This window comes from Sus scrofa, unplaced genomic scaffold, assembly GCF_000003025.6.
Source record: "Sus scrofa isolate TJ Tabasco breed Duroc unplaced genomic scaffold, Sscrofa11.1 Contig53, whole genome shotgun sequence".
In the NCBI taxonomy this organism is placed as follows: Eukaryota; Metazoa; Chordata; class Mammalia; order Artiodactyla; family Suidae; genus Sus; species Sus scrofa.
In genome coordinates this window covers 910,873-933,491 of record NW_018085237.1, presented here as the reverse complement: position 1 = coordinate 933,491, position 22,619 = coordinate 910,873, and the positions used below count along the sequence as shown (strand labels likewise).

Sequence of the window (22,619 nt, the reverse complement as noted above, 5' to 3'; positions counted from 1 at the left end):
TTTAATTTATGTTGTGAGATTTTTTTTTTATGGCCCAAGGGGCCTGCTATCCCAGTCTAGGGGTCCGATTGGAGCTGTGCCAGCACATGCCGCAGCCACAGTAACACCAGATCAGAGCCGTGTCTGTAACCTACACTGCAGTTTGCAGCAACACCAGATCCTTAATCCACTGAGCAAGGCCAGGAATTGAACCCATATCTTCATGGATACTAGTCAGGTTCTTGACCTGCCAAACAACAAAGGGAACTCCAAGAATTAATGACCCAAATGGAACACAATGGAGCTATTCTTGAGATATAATAACCTGATCAATAATTATCTTTGCCTATCCTGAGAAGGCAAGAATCTTGATTTATTTGAGGAGTTTATTCAGAGCTTCTTTCATATCCTTATTCCTTAGGCTGTAAATCATGGGATTCAACATGGGGAACACCACGGTGTAAAATGTAGAAACTATTTTATCTCTATCTAAAGAATAGCTTGATTGTGGACGAGAGTAGATGTAGAGGATGGAGCCATAGTACAAGGTGACAGAGATAAGGTGGGAGGAGCAGGTGGAGAAGGCTTTGAGGCGGCCCTGGGTGGAGCGGATCTTCAAGATAGTTGTGATGATGAAGAGGTAGGAAGCTATTATAAGTACAATGGGGGTGATGACATTGGAAGCCAGGACAAAGTAGAGCACAGTCTGGTAGCTATCCTTTCTTCCACAAGCCAACTTCACCAGAGGTGGGATATCACAGAAAAAGTCATCAATAATGTTGTTGCTACAGAAGTTCAAGGCAAAAGTCCCTTTGGTAACAATGAAAGCATTAATAAAGCCACCAAGATATGAGGGTGCTATGAAGAATGCACATAGTTTTATGGGCATGGCCTGAGAATATAGCAGTAGCTTTGAGATGGCCATGTAATGGTCATAGGCCATGGCAGCCGGCGGGTAGCACTCACTGTAGGTCAGCCCAGCAGAGAAGAAAAACTGGGCTACACAGCCAGCAAAGGAGATGCTTTTGTCTTCAGAGATACACGTCACTAGGATCTTTGGGGTGTAGACAGAAGAATACCAGAGATCCAGAAAAGACAAATTCCCAATGAAAAAATACATGGGTGTGTGCAGCCTGGAGTCTTTACAGATCAACACCATGAGGGTGGTATTTCCTAACACAGTCGCAGAATTGATACCAAGGAAGGTCACAAACAGGACCAGCTGCACCACAGGGTCTGTTGTGAAGCCCACCATTATGAAATCTGTCACTGTGTAATTGCTTCTCTCCATGGCTACAGGTAATCTCACCTAGGAGGAAAGAAAATGACTTGAGCTTGAATCTCTATGCTGAAAACATAGTGAAGGACATTTCATTACTGCCAGACCTTGAAGTCTAGGATGCAGCAATGTAAGTGTCCATTTTTGAAAGAATGTTCATTTTGCTACAAAACCACTCAGATTGTGCTATATGTTGTTAAAAGATAGAGTTTGCACATTATAATTTTCAGGTGTTTCTTTGATCAAACGTCAATTTGAATCAGGCAGCTCTTAACCAAATGTGATGAGGAGTTGTTTACAGACAGGAAGTAGGGCAGAGGACTTGGTAGAGAAGATATGGAGGCAAAACAAGGAAATTATCTGATTGGCCATAGCTTAAGTGGTTGTCTTATTAGGAAAACCTAGCAGGCTGTTTGTGATGGTTGTTCTTAGATTTCATTTTCTCAGGTTCAAGTAAATTGAGTCTTGTCTTCAGTTTTGTAAGATTCCTTACACAGTCTACCAAAAGGTAAAAACATCTGAGGCTGATTGTTTCCCTGTTTAGTGGCTTTAAAATTTTCAATTATAAATGTTTGTCTTTGGTTGATTTTTTTTCCTCTTAAGAATGATTGTTCAACTAAAGGAAAGATGCACTTAATATCCATCTTCTTGTACTTTGGTCTTCTTCATAATCACAATTTTCTTTTATGCTAAAGTCATGATTCCTTATTTGTGTCTGAAATACTGAATGTTACCTATTTTTAACATATGTTTTTAAAGAATTAGGTCTTTTCTTTTAGTGTTTCCACACATTAGGCCAAACTAGAGCCGTTATAAATTTATCTCATCACAGTATATACATGAGGAAGGAAATACAAGATTAAGTAAAAAGGGAATATACACAAACTTTTGGGGAAAAGTCTATATAGGATCAGCTTTTTCATACATGTTCTACCAAAAAAAAAAATAGCAACAATAATCTAAAGGGTCAATTTTAAGTGTAATTAATTCAGGAAGTTCTCATGTGGTGCAGTGGGTTAAGGATCTGGCATTGCTGTTGCTGTGGCACAGTCGGTACAGGTTCATCCCAGGCCTGGGATCGTCCATATGCCAGATGCAGCCCCCTCCCCCACAAAAAAAAAAGAAAAAAAGAAAAAAAAAAGAAAAAAGGTATAAGTAGTTCATGTATACTACATAAGAAATATAATACTAGATACTCTTGTATTATTTTAGATTTTTATTTTTTATAATATTTTATTCTTTATAATATTTTCCCTTAATGGTAATAATTAGGCAAAATATATGTCTTGGAATATGACAATGAGACTTAATATTGTATACAATGATATGGACATTTTCCTCTCTTCAGAGTTGCTGCATGGTGAACTACAAATGATCCATTGAAATGATGGACGAGAACATATCTAGTGACTGCACACCCATATAACACTTCAGGGACAATTCTGGTCACACTAACTTCCCATCAACCTAACTCCTTTTATAGTTCAATAAAAATCATGGACAACATGATTATTCATAACTCATTGTTTTGGAATCTATAAAAATATTAAATTTAACAAAACTATCAATATTAGCATCAAAAATGCTATTCTAATAAATTATTTTTGAGTAGAATATTGAACAATATAAGCTGTTCCACATAGGCTTTGATAGGATTACTCCACTAATGCTTCCCCCCAGTAGGGTCAATGTCTACACAAATGTCAAATCCCAAAATTCCTTAACTCCTCATCTGATTTGATCTATCAGCAGCATTTGAAATAGTTCATCAGTGGTTCCTGCTGGAAACCCTCTCTTCACTAGGTTTCCAGCTCATCAGACATGCCTGGTTTCCTCTCCTTCTACAGCTGTGTGTTGTCAGTGATACTGACCCCAGCTTTGATGTTTGGAAAGCCCAGACTCAACCTTTGAATCAATTCTCTTTTTCTCCCGCAATCACTTTCCAGTGGACCATACAGTCGAATGACTTTCTGTGCTCTCTATATGTGAGTCCTTATGTATGTGTATATGTATTTATGTATGTACATATCTATCATTATATCTATATACTCTCCATCCATCAGATATCTCTTGACCATTTCTCTTCTCTGAACTTGAGACTCATGGACCCAAGTGCCTACCTAATATCTCCTACAGAATATCTCCCGGGAAGTTCAGGAGATGTTCAATTCTTAACAATCCTTTCTAAGCCTACTTTGCTCTCAGACCTCTCCATTGCAGAAAATGCATTATCACCACTTAGGAAAAATCATGGGATTATTTTTGACTCCTTGTCTTTTACACTGTAACTGACTAATCAACAACATCTTAATTCTATCTTCAAATATATCCAGAACCTGCCCAATTTCTCCCAGCACCTGCGGGTCCGCCTACACTCAGCCTCTATCATCTCCCCCTTGCATTGCTGCAGAGCCTCTACTCATCTCCCTCTGTCCTCCCCACTTCCACCCTTACCCCACTTGAGCCTCTCAACAAGGCAGCCAGAGTGATCCTATTAAAATATCAGGTCAATCATATTAGTCCTCATCCTCAAACACTCCAGCGACATAACTTATTCAGAGGAAAAGCTCCAATGCTTCTAAAGAATTGTAAGCTAATTATCTTTTTCTTTTGATTCTTGCTCTTCTCCCCTTCACTGATCACACTGCCTCAGCCCTGCTGCCTTCCTTGCAATTCCTGGAATAAACTGTGTCTCCTAAAGGCTTGGCAGTTATTCCACCTATGGTGAAAATGCTCTTCTCTCTTTGTAGAGAGATGGTGTCTTTACAGAGAATTCCCTCACACTTTTCAGGTATCAAATTGCCACCAATACTACCTCTCCTTGGGTGACATTTCTCTGTAGCCCTTTTCTTCTGTACTATTCTCCCTGGAACAGCTTATTATCTAAGACTACATTACATCTCATTACTTTAGCTTATTCTCCTTTCCATTCACTGGAATATATTCTTTCCTGGATGCTCTGGATGGAAAATACATCTCAGTTGTATCTTTATGTCATCTTATTGGGAGGATTATTATGAGTTTTTGCGGGCTGCCTCTTTTAAGGGAATCACAGCACAACCTGAGAATAAGTTAGTGGCTTGGCCATATCTTCAAAAACATGGATCCCTGAGAAATAAAAGGGGCTTCCTGTGGGGAAATGGTGAAAACTCTTGGACTGAATCTCAATATTAGAGCCTTCTGACTCTATTGCTCTGATTCTTGCAAATATTCCAGAATTTTATCATTTATTAAAAAAAAGAGCTGACAAATTTGAAGACTTTCCTAGTGTTTTATAGACATTTGTACTTATTCCTACAGCATTCATCATAGACATGTTTAAAGGTTAATTAGCATTCCTTTTACAGACAACCTGTACTTCATACATGTGGCATCACATACGACTTTCCAAATACCTTTCAGGTCATCTTCTCTCAGAGCCTTTTATCTCTTGCATTTACAGCCAGTCCTGGTTATATGTACAGAAACATTCTATTCCCTTTGTCCAGGACCAAGAACAAAGGGAATAGAGTCATAGCCAAAAAGGTACCACGCTGTGGACCCAGCTAACTTTTACCTGCCAAGGCTCATAGTGAATTTGATTCCTTAAGTGCCTTGGGGCTTCATAGCATTGAAAATCTCTGAAAAAGCAATTAACTAGAAAGAGTATTAAATTCATCTAGAGAAGTCACTCAATGCAAAAGGAGGGCATCATTTTCAAAGTAGTGACACTAATTTTTTTATTTTGCAAAACCACTCATTGCAAAACACCTTCCTTGGAACTTTATTAAGTTGCCTAATGCTATATATGATATGTATCATAGTCCCCATTATATATAAGAAAGTAGATGGAGAGCAGTGAATTAACTTGCCCAGGTAATCTTAGATGTAAGGGCAGTCAGGGTTTAAACCCAAGGCAATCTTATTAGAAAAGTTGTAGTCTTTGCCCTAACACAAGTGTACACTGGGGAGACAATCTTTGAGTGTCTATTCGACTATGACACCGATGCTTCAAAAGTAGACTACACTTATCCTGAGTGTCTATACGGGAAGATAATACAACAAATATATTCTGTCTCACTTTTTATCCACTCATTACTCAATTTTAAGTGTCAAAATAGTTCCATTGCCAATGTCCCTAAAAGCACCTTGTTGAGATATATTATGATATATCATAATATTTATTGGGAATTTAACCTATGCCAGGAACTCCACTGAGTGCTTTAAAAAAGTCATCTCATTTTAACCTTCACAATAACCTTGTGAGACAAACATGATGATCATTCCCATTTTATGGAAAAGCTATTGCTGCACAGTACTGATTTTATGTAAATTGTTTGAGGCACCAAACTGGATGCTTTGAGAGCCAAAATTAAAAACCAGTTCTCTTAGTGCTCGTCACCTGTGTCCAAACCTGCATCTCTGTGTAACATTTCCTATGTTCCAGATCCTCTTCCAGGTACTGTGAAGAATGACAGAAGCCAGGAATGAGGCATGACCTCAAGAAGAGTGTCGTTTATCAGGTGACACCAACTCTTTATAAACAAAAAGGTGTAAGAAGTTATGACAGAATTACCTATTGTACATGACACTAGGAGGCAGGCCAGAATAGAGAGCTTTCTAGAAGCATTCTAGCAAGTGCTCTGTGTTTAGGAATGGTTTTATGCAGGAGGGAGAATCATGTTTCTGTGCTTGAAGATGCATGAACAATTACTCTGTGAGAGGAAGACATTTCTTAAAACTGAAACTATAGGCATGAAATGAGGGAATGGAGTGGAGTCAAATGTGTGTCAGATCTGTTGGAGTTCAGAATCTATTTGTTGGCATGGTGTTATGTTAGATGAGATTGCCAAGGGCTTTTTATACCCACTCATAAAATTCTGAAAGACAATGCCTTCACCTAAATCGGTATTAAAATACTTGACTTCAACTTAAAAGCTTTTGTATAGCAAAGGGAACCATAAACAAAACAAGAAAAGACAACCTGCAGAATGGGAGAAAACATCTACAAATGATGTGACTCAAGAGGACTCAATTTTCACAAGATACAAACAGCTCATCCAGCTCAATATCAAAAGAAGGAGCAGTTATAAACAGATCTCTTTTGCATCCTAATGCCAACTCAAAACCAGATGGGACACATATATTTCCTTGGGTAGAGACTGGCTTGAAGAATTGGGTTATGTATTTGTTAATCAGAACCAGAATACTATGGTAAGAGGCTGTTTGATAACTAGCAAACATGTCATTTTTTCCTAACTAAGTATATATTGTTGTGCTGTAAACTAAATCGTGAAAATTTATTTCCAAATTAATAAAATCATTTTTTTTGTGTGTTTTGAGATAAGTTTCTCCTGTCTGTGATTCTTTACAGAAATATCTTAGGCCTTTGAGCTTTCTTAAAGAATATCCAACTGAAAGAAATTTAACCTTTCTTAAAATTTATTTTGACCTTTAAGTTAACAATTTCTAGTAACCTCAGCTACTTCATCCCTTTTCCACATTTTCTTTTGAGATATTAATAGTGTTGTTTCTTTTATAAGTGGTTCCTGATAGTTGCTTCTTATTTGTGCATTTGTTGTTTCCGCTTTGCCCTTTTCTATAATATCAGTTGCTCTTTTTGATCTCTATTTGTGAGTAATGCTGCTTCTCCTTGTGACTCTTTGTATGGGTAGAAACGGCAATGGGAAATTGGTGAAGATATTTCAGATGAAATCATTTCCTTAGCACTTAACTTATCTCTGTAAGTTAATGACCATTGGACTCCTTGTGAGGAACAAGTAAAATTTTCTTCTAACATCGGAATTTGACAACTTACCTAAAGTTCTCAGCAACACCATCACCAGTAAAATTCAAGAGAATTCAAATCTCTCTGTATCAGAATGTTTTATATCAGCTTCTGGATTCCTAGTCTTTTTTTTTTTGTCTTTATTTTTTGCCATTGCTTGGGCCGTTCCCACGGCATATGGAGTTTCCCAGGCTAGGGGTCAAATCGGAGCTGTAACCACTGGCCTACACCAGAGCCACAGCAACGCCAGATCCGATCTGCGTCTGCAACCTACACCACAGCTCATGGCAATGCCGGATCATTAACCCACTGAGCAAGGGCAGGGACCGAACCCGCAACCTCATGACTCCTAGTCGGATTCGTTAACCACTATGCAACGGCGGGAACTCCTGGATTCCTAGTCTTATAGAGCCTTACAACCCCCTCAGGATTTCATGATCTTGGGAAATAACTAACGAGACAATTAAATCAAACTTTATGTTGACAATTGGGTATGATTTAGCATTAGAGAATTTTTTTTGAAGCTACAAATCCCAGGTGAAAATTAATGTCAGAATTTTTATTCTCATTCCCTCTAGGATTTTACAGGAGTTAAACAAAACATGAATGTGCACACATTATATATACCATATATATATATATATTCATATGTATGAATTTTTGTGTTGTTGACTTAAACGATATGCACAAGGGAGTTCCCATCATTGTTCAATGGTTAACAAACCCCTGACTAGTATCCGTGCAGATGCAGGTTTGATCTCTGACATCCTGCAGTGGGTTAAGGATTTATTTATTCACATTTCTGTGAGCTGTTATATAGGCCGAAAGTGCAGCTCAGATCCTGCCTTGCTGTGGCTGTGGCGTACGCTGGCATCAACAGCTCCAATTTGACCCCTGTCCTGGGAATCTCATTATGCCCTGTGTGTGGCCCTAAAGACAAAAAGACAAAAAAAAAAAAAAAAAATTAGCACAACCTAAAGGTTGAGAGTTAAGTTTTCTTTGAGGCAAAATGAGGACTACGGCCTGGAAGGCAACATTTTAGATAGCTCTGAAAACAGCACTCCAAAGCGGTAAGGGGGCAATATCAGTATATATGAGACTTTGATAAGGAGGAGGTACATGAAATCTAACATACGTTGTGCATAAGATTGCTGCTAGAGAAGCTTACTGCTAGTCACAGGAACAGATGTTGTTGTGAAGTATTTTAGTGCTTTTCTAGATATTAGGAGGTGAAAACACTCCAGTTTTTCCCAGTGCACAGAATGCCTCACTCGTGATCTCCACCCTGAGCTTTTTGAGGAGGTGTTGAAGGTTGGCAGCTGCCATGGCTCTGAATTCCATCCATGTAGAGGCAGATGGCAAATGCCAATCTCTAGTTCCCAGTATTAAAGCACAAATGCTCAGTGACACTGATATTTTTGTCATAAGTTGAATACCTTTCATTTGTCCTTCCAAAGCCATTCTCCACCCTTTTAACCTCCTCTTTGCTCCAGGATGCTCAGCTTTATTAACTGCATCTCGGGCTCCATTTGATCAACTTAATACGTTGTTTAGCCAGTGGCTGACACTGGCAGGGAAGAGAGTGAGGCCAGAGGGGTTTTTCCCTCTCCTCTCTTGCAGAGATGTCACGTCTCTGGACCAACACCTAGATACAGCTGGGTGACCCATTTCAAAGCTCTCCCTCCGGTGCTCATAACCTCTCCCTCTTCTTACACCTTCATGAAAGAGGAGGCAGCAGCTCTCAGAAGTTCTTAGTTCTAGAGTTACCACACTGTTCCTTGAGAATTCCCTAAGCTACACACATTCTTTTGTCATAACCCCTTTATTAAACCCTTCCTAAAGTTACCAGTTTAAGTAGCCTTCTGCTATCTGCCAGATTCATAAGGGATAATGGTCTTAGAAGTAGTCCCAGAGAGAAACACTGCAATGGAACTTAATTATTCTTATAAATGAAGATTAGGAATACAAACCCATCATTGTGGCAAATGGGACAGTGGTAACCTAATCATCCATGGCATCTGTTTTACTTTAATGGTCAATATGGGCATCACAACATGAAGGGCACGTGGAGAACAAAGAATTGAGTGGCATTATTTTTTTTTTTTGGCAGAGATTTGTGCTAATAGAGATTACAAACATCATGCCGTGAGTTGTCTTTTGCTGAATTTTAAACCTGGACTATTCAGCAGAATAAACATCAGGCAGTAAGAAAGACACATTATAGAACAGAACTCTCAGAGATTAGATGGAAGAAATTACCCATACACCAGACAACCTAAAAGGTAACATAATATTTTATTACTTATATATTGGCGGAAATGTCTCATGGATTATGTGATTTCTGAGGAACGAAGTAGATGAGAAAGCAACCAAGGTGATATGTTTCTTGTGAGGAAAAAATACCATTTTTAAAAATCATTTTTAACAATTTTTGGGGGGCAGATAAAAACTTGCTCACAGTGTTCTAGTAGGAGATTCCAACCTCTTATATAATTCTCTGATCTAAGCCAGTTTACAGCCCCTGAAACCACAGACTGGTGGTGGTTCAAGTGCCCTTTTAGGAAGGATCCTGAACCTCAGCCAGTGTTTACAGTGACTTTCTCTAAGGCTTCTTGTGGATGACTTAACAGCCAGTTATGAAGATAATCCCACTTTGAGAAAAGGGAAGTCCCCAGATCTTCTGTAGATTATTGGATCCTGGCTCTGACCTGACACTTCTCCAGAAATAGAAATACACCAGTGGTACACACTTGCCAGGGCTCTAATGGAAACCACATAAAAGATTATTTTCCCAGTGTGCATCTTTCAGTAGGACCAAAAGGACCAGTCATATAGCTGGTCACTCTTTCCCCAGACCCAGAAATCATATTGGGTATAGATATACAGAATAAAACTGAAGCCTCATTTTAGTCCCCTGTTCCTGCCACTTGGAATTAGGATTAGTGTTCAAAGGTGTGACCAGATATAAATTACTCTCCCCTGATATTCTCTGTTGAGACAGGAACAAAATGCAATATTGCATTCCTGGGGGAAGATGTAAGATTAGCATTTTCATTGAAACTTAAAGATGGTGGTGTATATGTGTGGCTGAATCACTTTGTTGTATAGCAGAAAGTATCATACCACTGTAAATGGATTACACTTCAATGTAACTTTAACAAAATGAAAAAAATAACAAAGTACATAAATTAAAAAATATGAGAATTCCAAAGCCACTACTAAATCACAGTTTTTAGTAGAGATTTCAATGTTCCTCAGTAATTGATAGAATGTATAGATAACAAGCATATAGAAGGCTTAATACCATCCACCAATGGGGATTAATGAATATTTAGAGAACACTCCCCTCAACAACTGCAGAGTACATATTTTTTTTTCAAGTGCACATAGTATGTTTACCAAGATAGACAATAACCAGCAACATAAATATATATCAATTAATTTAAAGTTTGATATTTCACAGGATGAAATTAATTAAATAAAATTATTTTGAAAATCAAAAAAAGAAAGATTCCAAATTGGGAATCCCAACTCATCAACTTTAATCTATCTCTTTGTTTGAGGGGAAAAGTTTGAGCTCTTCAAAGTGGAGGTCATGTGTGAAACTTATCAGGTAGAGATCTTGAAGAAAGTGTGCAGGATTAGGAACTTTTCTTGGGAAATAAAATAGAGTGAGTTTGGAATAAAAAAAAAAAACTTATATACCTGCAAAGGCTACTATTGAAGTAAGTGGCTCACACTAAAGTTAAGCAGTTTTAGCCTTTTAGGGATAAAAAAATGCATTTTGAGGTCGCTCAGCTAGCAGAGGAAGCTGAAAGATTCTCACATTTTATTGAAACTGCAAAGTCATAAACTAACCAGACAGTGTCATAAACCCTTTACATTCATGCATATGTACTCATTCTAGCCACACCTGCATACACTGGGAGGCTCTCAGTAGTTAGGTGGAGCAGAGGCATCAGGCTCTGTGAATGTCACTCAGCATCTTTCCCCACACACCACAGTTCATGTTCAGTGGGAACTTGTACAAAGTGGCCATAGCAGCTGGAATGGGATCATAAAGATTGTCTTCTTCTCACTAAGGCTTATTTGGCTAATGCTGCAGTTACGTATCCAATATGCAAATAACAGTGGCCATCACAATGCCTCTGAAATATAGTCACATTCTGGTAGGATTGGTAAGCCATTTGAGTAGCAGGGTGATTAGATTAGACAGCTTTCTACTAAGTCAGAATTGAAAAGGTAATGGCTTTCCTTCTAGGAATACTCAGGTACTGGAGGCTTTATTTGCTTAACATACTCTTTTTCTTACCAGGTTTTTCCTCCAGTACTTGTGGACGTAGACTTCATAATGCCCTTTTCTTATGACAATGGTGTTCACCAAATGTTACCTATACCAAGAAATACATTGGATAGAGAGGAATAGTAACAATCTTCTCCAGTCCACAGAAATAATTGGTTTTACTACTTATACTCCTATTCAGAAGTAACTGTCCTGATAAAATTGAGAGCAATTTACATTGTAATTACAAATCCATATGAAAGCTTCTTCTGAATGCTTCACGACCATAAACTGCACATAAAATATTCCCAACAGTGCTTTAAAAACTTACACTTAGTGCCAATATTACACTTAAACATTTTCAAAAACATTGTCTAAAACATCAGTGTCATATGTTTAATTGCAGTTTTATTATTCTTATATATTTTTATGCTTTCTTATGACTACCTTGCTGTAGTTTACCTTCTTACTAGGGTCTTGGTAGTGTTATTTAGACTTGACTTTGGAGTTGAAATCACTTCTTCATAAACAAAATATTGTGATTATACATTTAGACCAGTGAAAGTTACAGTATCTGGGTACATATTGATAATTATTTGGAGAACGAGACTTAAATGTTTCTCCTAAGAGGAGAACATTATTTTAGAAAAAGAATTTTTCACAGTAAGTTAAAGATCTTTTTTTGTAGTCAAATTTCAGGAGTAATAGAGCTGGGAAATAGATGTCTTTTATGTTTAAGAATAGGTTTACTACACCAATTTTATTTTTTCTGGCATGATGAAATTTCCAGTTTCAATTAACCCACATCAAAGAACTTATTTTCTGTGACTGCAATGCAGCAATTAAACCTGTTAACATAACTTAAAAAGAATATGGCTTATAGGAATTTTGTTAGTAGTGGTGGAAAATAGATATATTTTCGAAAATGAGAGTCTGAGTTGAAATTAATAGGTTTCCTTTTTGAAACGTAGTTTAAACCTGACAACTTGACCTTAGCATTGGTCAGTGTCTCACTTGGGTTACTATTTGTTACAACTAGTAGTGATTGTATACCTTGGATTTAATTTTCAGGTTATTATGTATCCCTCCCAGTACTGATTGGTTTTTCCTGCTCTGAGAGGAGGTCCTACAATTTGGAAGAATGTTTGCTTAAGTATCACTTGTTTTCATGTTTCTATTCCAAGAAAAACAAGGGCATCATTCAGGTTTTGCTTTTGTTTTGGCTGACTCAGATATGCAGAAGTTCCCAGGCCAGAGATGGAATCCACACCAACAGAGCTGTGACCTAAATTATAGCAGTGACAAATCTGGATCCTCAACCACTAGACCACCAGGGAATTCCCACTTTTTATTAATACACATTGCATTAACATTATATCACTTTTAAAAATAAAAATTATATGCATATCATATTTCCTTTTTTTTGATCACTACTTTTCTTTTGAGTAATTTGTGCTCATAAATTTATTTCTTAAGTTGTTTCCCCTCACTATAGTTATTACTATTTTTATTATTATAATTTTGACTTAATGCCCAGAATATTACAGTTTGAATGTTGAAGTTCTTGTTGGTTCATGCTTATAAAATAAAAGAGAAGACCAAAGAGTTACACAGTGATTAGCAAATGTCATATCTATGGTTACCTGACCAATCTTTCCTTATTAAGGAACATATATAAGAGACACATAGATTGAAGAGCTCATGCTTCTTAATTGTAGATTTACTGAGTTATTTGATGAGTACCCCTGGGCCTTTTTGCTAAAGCTTCCAGGAGAAAATGCTATAGCAATTCTGTTATGGGACTGGAAATTGATGATTTAATGAAATTAATAATCATTTGAAAATATTAAAACTTAATTTGGCATATGTATGACTTCTAGGAAATAACAGCTGGATATTATTTTATACATAGCAGTCAGCCAGAAATACTCATGCTAAAGAGCTGTCACTTTATGAAGGCAGAAGTTTTGGTTTTAAGTTTTTGGTAGTTCATGAAGTAATATGAAATTCAAAACAAATTATTACTTTTATATTTAAATATTATCTCAAATTATGCTATTCTTTTCATCCTAAGTCTCTTGAATTTTCATGTATCAAGGGTGCAAATTTTCCTACATGTATTGTAAGAATTCTTTACCCTAATGGAACATAATGACAGCTCTTCTTGAAAAATAATGAAATGATTAAATATTGCCTTTGCATCTCCCTAAAATGAGAGAATCTTGATTTATTTGAGGAGTTTATTCAGAGCTTCTTTCACATCCTTATTCCTCAGCCTGTAGATCATGGGATTCAACATGGGGAACACCACAGTATAAAATATAGAAACTATTTTGTCCCTATCTGAAGAACAGCTCGATCATGGATGGGAATTAGATATAGAGGATGGAGCCATAGTACAAGGTGACAGAGATAAGATGGGAGGAGCAGGTGGAGAAGGCTTTGAGGCGGCCCTGGGTAGAGCAGATTCTCAAGATGGTAGTGATGATGAAGACGTAGGAGGCCAGGATGAGCATGGCAGGGGTGATGACATTGGAGGCCAGGAGGAAGTACATCAAAGCCTGGTAACCTTTCTTCCTGCCACAAGCCAACTTCACCAGGGGAAGCAAATCACAAAAGAAGTCATCAATGACATTGTCATTACAGAAATTCATGGTAAAAATTCTTTTGGTGATGATGGAGCAGTTAATAAAGCCACCAAGATATGAGGGTGCTATGAAGAATGCACAGAGCTTTATGGACATGGCCTGAGAATAAAGCAGTGGCTTTGAGATGGCCATGTAGTGGTCATAAGCCATGGCAGCCAACAGCTAGCACTTACCGTAGGCCAGTCCGGCAGAGAAGAAGAACTGGGCTGCACAGCCAACAAAGGAGATGCTTTTGCCCTCAGATATACAAGTCACTAGGATCTTTGGGGTGTAGACAGAAGAATACCAGAGATCCAGAAAAGACAAATTCCCAATGAAAAAATACATGGGTGTGTGCAGCCTGGAGTCTTTACAGATCAACACCATGAGGGTGGTATTTCCTAACACAGTCCCAGAATAGACACCAAGGAAGACAACAAACAGGACCAGCTGCTCCACAGGGTCTGTTGTGAAGCCCATCAGGATGAATTCAGTCACTGTGTAATTGCTTTTTTCCATGGCTATAGGTAATGTCACGTAGGAGACGAGAAAATCAGTTGGGCTTGATTTACTATACTGAACACATAGCAAATATGCTAAATAAAGGGCATTATATTACTTTCAAGCCTTGATGTATAGGTATCAGCCATGTAAGTGCTCATTTTGCAACATAAACCACTTAAACTTTACACTTATACTCTGTTAAATGGTAAACTTAGGTACATAAAAATTTTCAGGTGTTTACTTGAGCAAACATCCATATGAATCAGGCAGTTGCCAAAGACGTTAAGTGCACTCCTTAGGTAGGAGCTAGGGGAAATGTCTTTATAGAGAGGACACTGAGCAAAAAGGATGTCATTTGATTTGCTATAGATTAAGTGGTTATCTATTCTTTTTCCCCTAAGTTTTGTTGAGATATAATTAACAGATAACGTATTAATTTAAGCTGCCCAATGTAATAATTTGATATTATGTACACACTGCAAAATGATTACAGTTGTCTAGTTAATATCCATCACCTCATATAGCTACATTTCTTCCTCTTTTTATGATTTTTATTTTTTCCACTATGATTGATTGGCAGTGTTCTGTCAATTTCTACTGTACAGCAAATTGACCCAGTCATTTCTTTATATCCCTTTTCTACTGTATTATTCTCCCTATAACAGTTCATTATCTAATATTACCTATATCTTATTAGTTTATTCTCTTTCCCTTCACTAGAATATATCCTTCCCTTATGTTTTGATGGAAAAAGATATGTCAGTCCACTGTCTATCACATCTTAATTAATAGGCTTTTTATGAGGTTTGGAGGCTGTTTTGGTGGCTGCGCAACATCTTTGAAAACATGGGTCTGTTGAAACTAAAAGTAATTTCCAGTGGAAAGAAGATCCAAATTCCTGGACTCAGTCTTAAACAATATCTTCTTATTCTTTTGTTTTCTGGTTCTCAAGATTGTATCAACATTTTATTTATAAAATGATAGCTATCAATTTTGAATACTTTACTGTGAGTCAAGCACTATGCTTGGTTTTTCATAGCATTGTTTATTTATTCACATAGCATCCATTATAGGTGTGTTTAAAGATTAATAGCATTTAAGATTAGAGATAATTTTGCAGGAGACCAAACTGAGTATTACTGAGGAACTTGTAATTACACAATTAGTTATGTGGTGTTATCTTAACCAAGAGACCTGGGACTTAGCCACAAAGTCACCTCCTTTCATATATGATATTAGGTTAACAGTTACTCGTGGCCTTCAAGGGTCCCTGTCTTTTCGGTTGTGACACCTTAACCCAAAACAATAGGATAATGCTGACACTCAGATGCTGTCACAGGGAACTCCTCATGCATGTGGTTTCAGATAAATACTTCCACATACTGCTCAAATCATCTTCTGGCAGAGTCCTGTGTCTTTTCTCTTTTCAGCAAACACTGACTGTGAGTATAGAAACATTCTACTCACTCCACCCAGATCCAGGACACTTACCTGTAACTCTAACAATCACAGACATCAAAAGACCACACTGTGAATTCAGATTACTTATACTTGCTCAGTATCCCCAGTGTATATGATTCTTTAAGCATCTGAGAGGTTCATAGCTTTGGCTTTGAAAGGCTCTAAAAAGCAATTAACCAAAAAGTGGGTTAACTTTATTTTGAGTCAATTGTTCCATGCAAAACAAGTGATCAATTTAAAAAGAAAGGATGTTAATGAATTATAGTTTGAGAAACTACTTTTTGCAAAATACCTTCCCCAGGATCATTTTTTTTAATTGTCAAACAACTTTAAGGAGTGTGGAGTGTAGTTCACATTAAAGACAAGAAAAGAGATTCAGAGCAGTTAATTAACATGTCAGGGCAACCTTAGAAGAGAGTGCATTCAGAATTTAAACCTAAGGCAATCTGATTAGGTAATTTATCACCTTTCCCCTACACCAAGAATGCACCAAAGACACATAATCATTGAGTATTCAGCTATGACACTGATGCTTTAAAAGTGGACTGCACTTATTCTGAGTGTTTATACAGGCAAATTTTGGAGAAAACATATTCAGTCTTTTAATTCATTCTTTTAACTTTTTAATCTACTCATTACCCACCTTTTATTTTTTGTCTTTTCTAGGGCTGCACCTGTGGCATGTGGGGGTTCCCAGGCTAGGGTCTAATTGGATCTGTAGTTGCCCACCTATGCCACAGCCACAGCAAGGCAGGATCTGAGCCGAGTCTTCAACCTATACCACAGTGCATGGCAAAGCTGGATCCTCAACCCACTGAGCAAGGCCAGGGATTGAACCCGAAACTTTGTGGTTCCTAGTCTGATTTGTTAGCCACTGAGCCATGAGGGGAACTCCTATTGGAGTGTTTAATCACAGTAGGTTGAGTCCTGTGGCTTCAGCTTTCCGAAATAACTTTCCTTCATGACACATGCTGCTCACAGAGACTGCATTCTCTGGAGCCCATCCAGAGTTTTACACAATTTATTTTTCCTCTTATTAATGCAAACATATTGGAATATGGTAAGTGTGTTTCTATATGGGAATATTCCTGAGTTGAATTGAATTATAATTATTTACAAAATAATTTAATATACTAGTATTGATTTATTTAATATAGCATTGTTGTAGGTCTTACAATCGGGGGCACTATAAGAGTTTCATGACATTTTTGTTGTAAACCATCAACTTTAAGATAAGTAAACTGGCACAGGATTTAGTGATCTAGCTTTTTTTTCCCCTTGGAAAATAGTGCTCTTATCCCATGTGGTGTATTTTCTACTTATAAATTGTGAATATTATTGCCTAATATTTCTTTTCCATAGGCATTATTTTGAGATTAAATTTTAATTATGAATAAAGGCATTTTACCATCTTTGTATACAATTTAAAGATGGAATTCTTACTATCATTATCTTGTGCATCTAATTCCAGAACTGGCACAGGAAACAACTTCTTTGAAGATGTAGTGTAGTTTTTACTTGGTGTGAAGTGCCAATATTATAATAGGATTCATAATGATTCCCTAGTGTACATCAGAAAATGATATTTAAATATTATGTTGAGCATGAATGGTAGGAAATTAAGAATAAAACATTGACATTCCTTTGGTGGCTCAGCAGGTTAAGAACACAACATAGTGTCTGTGAGGATCAGGTTTGAACCCTTGCCTCGCTTAGGGGGTTAAGGGTCTGGTGTTGCCATGGCTGTGGAATAGACCTGTAGCCACCGCTCTAATTCAAACCCTGGCCCAGAACTTCCATATGCTATAGGTGTGGCCATTAAAAGAAGAAAAAAAAAGTATAATGAAAAAAATTGAAATCGGATAGTTACCTACCTGTTTAATTTATATGTTAGTCAATATTTAGGCTCCATATTACACACATTTCTTATTTAAATACCAGATTTCAGATATGATTCATTTTCTGGTTTTTTTTTCCTCTTATTACTAAATTCTCATATAGACCTAAGGGATAATTTACAATTAAAGATACAAAGAATTATATGAAATAATTGGATTGTGTTCATGATCTGCTAATGATGGTGAAATAGCCCTGAGGTCCAATTAGCCACAGTTTAGAAACTTCACAGCATTTGCCTATGAGAAGAATATATGGTAGTACTTTTAAGACTCAAGAGAAAGGATTTATGCAAAGGCCTCATCAAAGACACTTAGTGTAACTGTGCTAGTTGGCATTTTTAATCCTACAGCCTCTTTCTTTGTGACCTAACAACTGCCAGATGCCCTTTCCATGGAACTATGTCAGACAAATTCATAGGTGAGGTTTTTTTTCCAGCAAATCATATTCATAAACATTTGGGTTTCAATGGATCTTACAAATTTATATAATTGCTTCTCATCCTCACCAATCTGTGCTTTAAATCCCTTATCCAGCATGCAAAACATGAAGATGGACTCAAGTACATTATTATGAATTTAGGAGTAAAATTATTTGGAGTAATTTTCTCAGTGATAAATATTTAAGTTATTAGAAAAAAATAAAGTGAGATTTAAATTATGTAGAATGATTATGCAATTCAAATTTGCATCCAAAATTGTCTCCAATTTACATTATAACTTAAGAATATTCCTAGATATTGCACACATTTTTGAAAAACACTTCTTTTTCAAAGTACACATTGATCAAGGAAATGTACTCTATTTTAATAATCCATTTCTCCAACATTAAACACCATGTCTTTCTAAATTTTCCATAGCTCTTAACAATTGTATCAACACACACATATACATAGTGATTTATATATTTACATATTGTATTGATACACACATATATAAAATTAATATATATATATATAATGATTTTTCCCCTTTAGAAATATTTTCCTTTAGTTTTTTTCCCTAGAAAGAATATTGTTGAAAAAAAGAAGCAGCAATTTTTACTTCTTTTTTTAGCTAGAAAGAATATTGTTGAGACAAAAAAGAAAAGAAGCAGTGATTTTTATTTCTTCACAGTTATTTCTAAATCACTTTCAGCAATTATATCTAATTCTAATTTTATTAACAGGATACACTTCTCTGAAATATTGGGGGAGTCCATCTCAGAATAAAGGAATGTGATGAAGTTGTTGCACTTTGTTTCCATGTATGTATAAATTTTCATCTCAGAAAAATAAAAAAATAAAGATCTTACTTCAATTATCTTTGAAAGGAAAAAAACCATGTTTTTTTCAGGAATACATTGATTATATTCATATTTTTCTTTCCTTCTCACTGGGAAATCCATATCCTCCAAATTTCACAATCTATTTTTAGCACAGTATCCTGTAACCAGGAGAGATGGAGGAAGGATGCTGTGGGAAGATGGGAGAAGAAGGCATGAGAATGCATGTATAAGAAATATAAAGGAGTGGGAAGGTCATTTATATCACGGATAGATGACTTTCTGTTATTTGGTAATGAAATTTCATGGAATTAAGAGCATTTAACAGGGAGATGCTTCATGGCTTTAGATGTGTTTGTGTATGCATGTACATATATATATATATATATATAGTGTAATACCTGTGATACCTAGTAATCTATTTCTTTTTGCTTTTCATGTTAAATTTCTATTTTTAGAACTTTGAAAATAAGGATTTCCTTTGCTTGCTAGATCCTTGCACATTGAACACCTATGCAAGAGTTTTGTTTTGTTTTTATCCTAATCTACAGAAGCAGTAAGTTTACTGAATATGACAATGTTAAGTTTTGTGTTGCACAGAATTAAAAAAATGTATTGATTACTAAATATAGTATCTTGTTAGTAAAAACATCCAGTAAGAGTCTCTCTCAAGAGTCAGCTAGTATTTTCACACTCACCATATAATATGGGTCAGAAAAAACTGGAATGCCTCTTCCTTTCAAATATTTATCTCCATTTTTCATAATATAGAGAGGAATGCCAAACAGAACAGAAGGATGGAAACACTTGAATTCCTCCTAAGTTTATGGTCTGGAGAAGCATGCATGTACTCACCCATAGAGAATGGCAGTTCATAAGCATTTATTTAATATCTAACAAGTTTCAGACACTGTAGACATTAGGCCAGGCACTATGGTAATTGAGGAAACCGTTGAATAGCATATGTGTTTTGGTAGGTACCAAGGAGGGTGTTGCCAACAACATATACATCTCCCTAACCTGGCTGTTTATGGCAGATAATTATTGACAATGTCTTTCTTTCCACATTTTAGAGTGGAGGATTCAGTTGTCAATTTTCATGGACGAGAAAATAACTCTTACCTCTATGAGGGCCTCTCAGCTTACACTATATATCTGAGAATAAAAGTGCGTAACTTAACAATCTCAGAAGAGGGCTCAGAAACATGAGACACTGAAGTGACATACAACATCACTTGGAGATGGAACCAAGAGGAAAACCCAGATCTCTCAAAGATAGCACAGTGTTTTCTCAGTAAATTACACATCCGGTGTTGCCCTATAGATGTTTCACAGGTGACAGGAACTAAGTGTCTGAAGATGTAAAAGTCATCATGGAGAAATCAAGAAACAATTAAAACAAGAACTGGGACAAGATGGCCAACAACATGCTCCTGACTGACAGTGACTATTTTATTTCTCAAAAATTGAGACTATGATTAGTTCCTGATTAATAGGTATCATTCTTTATTTTTTTGTAGATAATTCAGGTCTCAGGAAGGTGCTCCTTTGCTGAATGGATCTCCCCATGCCTCCCAACAATGTGACTGAATTCGTTCTCTTAGGACTCACACAGAATCCACACTTGAGTAAAATACTCTACATGGTCTTTTTGTTCATATACCTGGTTACCCTACTGTCAAATCTATTCATAGTCATTATCATTTCCCTCAGCCCCACACTTTCAACTCCATGTACTTCTTTCTCGCTCACTTGTCCTTCATAGATGCCTCCTTATCCTCTGTCACTACCCCCAAAGTTACCATTGACCTTCTCTATCAAAGGACAACCATCTCCTGGGGTGGCTGCCTGACTCAGCTGTTTTTAGAAAACTTCCTGGGAGGATCAAAAATCATCATTCTCATTGCCATGTCTTGCGACCGCTATGTGGCTATCTGCAAGCCTCTGCGCTACGCAACCACCATGCGACATGGGTTCTGCCAGCTCCTGGTGGGGATGGCCTGGGTTGGAGGGATACTCCATGCCATTGTGCAGATTCACTTAGTCCTTGACTTGTCCTTCTGTGGTCCCAAAGTCATTGACCACGTCATGTGTGATTTCTTCTCACTGTTGGAACTTGCCTGCATTGATACCTACTGGCGTGGAATAGTGGTATCAGCTAACAGTGGGGGCATGTGCTTGGTCTTTTTTTCATGCTAATCATCTCCTACATGGTCATTCTGAAATCTCTGAAGTCCCATGGCTCCGAAGGAAGACGCAAAGCCCTCTCTACCTGTGGCTCCCACTTTACAGTAATGGTACTCTTTTTCATCCCTTGTGTATTCAGCTACGTACGTCCCGTGGCTACATATCCTGTGGACAAGTTGGTGAGTTTGTTCTATGGAAGCTTAACTCCCATGTTAAATCCTATCATTTATACAGTGAGAAACACAGAGGTGAAAAATGCCGTGAAGATTCTGTTGAAGAGAAGAGTAACTTGGGTTGTGCATGATGCCTAGAAATTGATAAAATGCACAGGGAGTTGCAAATTGTAAAGGAAAACTGAGAAATCTTGTAGATTATTGACACAAAAAAGGCCAATTCTAATAAGTGTTGATTATTTAAATGTCTAGGCCTTTATTAGGCATTTTGATAACATTTAATATTTTCAGCAAGCCTTTAATGTTCATGTTCATCACTTCAGAATTGACAATGGGAAAAAAACCTATATAGCCCTAGTTTAATGAGTAGAGAGTATGTTTGACTTCAGAGTCTTACATGACTTTACTAAATTCTTTACTTGTGTTACTCAGATGGAATTGGATTTTCCAGAGCACCTTGGTCTCAGAACATCTTCCATTTTTGCTAAGCCTGTATTAAAGCAAAGAAGGGATAGCTGTTCTCGGTAGCTGCCTAGGAAAGGAACAGTTGCAAGAAGGAATCATAGCAGATTTTTTATAATGTGATTTTACAAAAATCAAAAACAGAGCCCTTCATGAAAGAATAATTCATAATCCATTTGTATACTTAGCATAAAATATAAGCCATAAAATTTAAAAATTCTTCTAAATTTGCTCTATATACCTAAATATCCTATGGCTCAGAGCTTTGAATATAAAAGAAATGTTTTCATTTTCCATACCATGACATGAGCCATTTGAAACAAGATTAAGTATCTTTTATCAAAGTTGAACATTAAAGACATATGAGTAGGATCTAAAGCGATTGCTCTTTATGTCTGATACGTATATTTACATTAATACTGTATTGACTATCAGGCATAATCCCATCACTTGATTTACCATATGAAAACCTGTAGTTCCATTGCAAGTATCTCCACTTTACAAAAAAGCAAAGTAAAGCCTAATGTGTTTTACCAATTTGCTTCCCTTTCGCATCACCCATGCTTCCTCCATAAGTTATGCTAGGAAATGTACACTGGAATGCAGCTTCCTTTCAAAGCTTTAGCCATAAGCTGCTAATCCAAGTCTTTAAAACTCAAACCTAGGAGTTCCCCATTGTGGTGCAGCGGAAACGAATCTGACTAGGAACCATGAGGTCATGGGTTCTATCCCTGGCCTC

At 36.9% G+C, this 22,619-nt stretch overlaps 1 protein-coding gene and 2 pseudogenes across 1 annotated transcript; 1 reads left to right on the top strand and 2 right to left on the bottom strand.

Moving 5' to 3' along the window:
• Window positions 1-352: 352 nt before the first annotated feature.
• LOC100519587 (olfactory receptor 1013-like) lies at window positions 353-1,270 on the bottom strand. Its single transcript, XM_013994320.1, has one exon. It carries the CDS (start codon window positions 1,268-1,270, stop codon window positions 353-355), a length of 918 nt encoding a protein of 305 aa, XP_013849774.1.
• Window positions 1,271-13,534: 12,264 nt separating this feature from the next.
• On the bottom strand, window positions 13,535-14,453 carry LOC110258898 (annotated as a pseudogene).
• A 6,160-nt stretch (window positions 14,454-20,613) lies between these two features.
• Window positions 20,614-21,556, top strand: LOC106509351 (annotated as a pseudogene).
• Window positions 21,557-22,619: the final 1,063 nt, after the last annotated feature.

Bases quoted from the DNA above. Each gene is read 5' to 3' on its own strand.
- LOC100519587 (XM_013994320.1), bottom strand. From the start codon at position 1,270: ATGGAGAGAAGCAATTACACAGTGACAGATTTCATAATGGTGGGCTTC.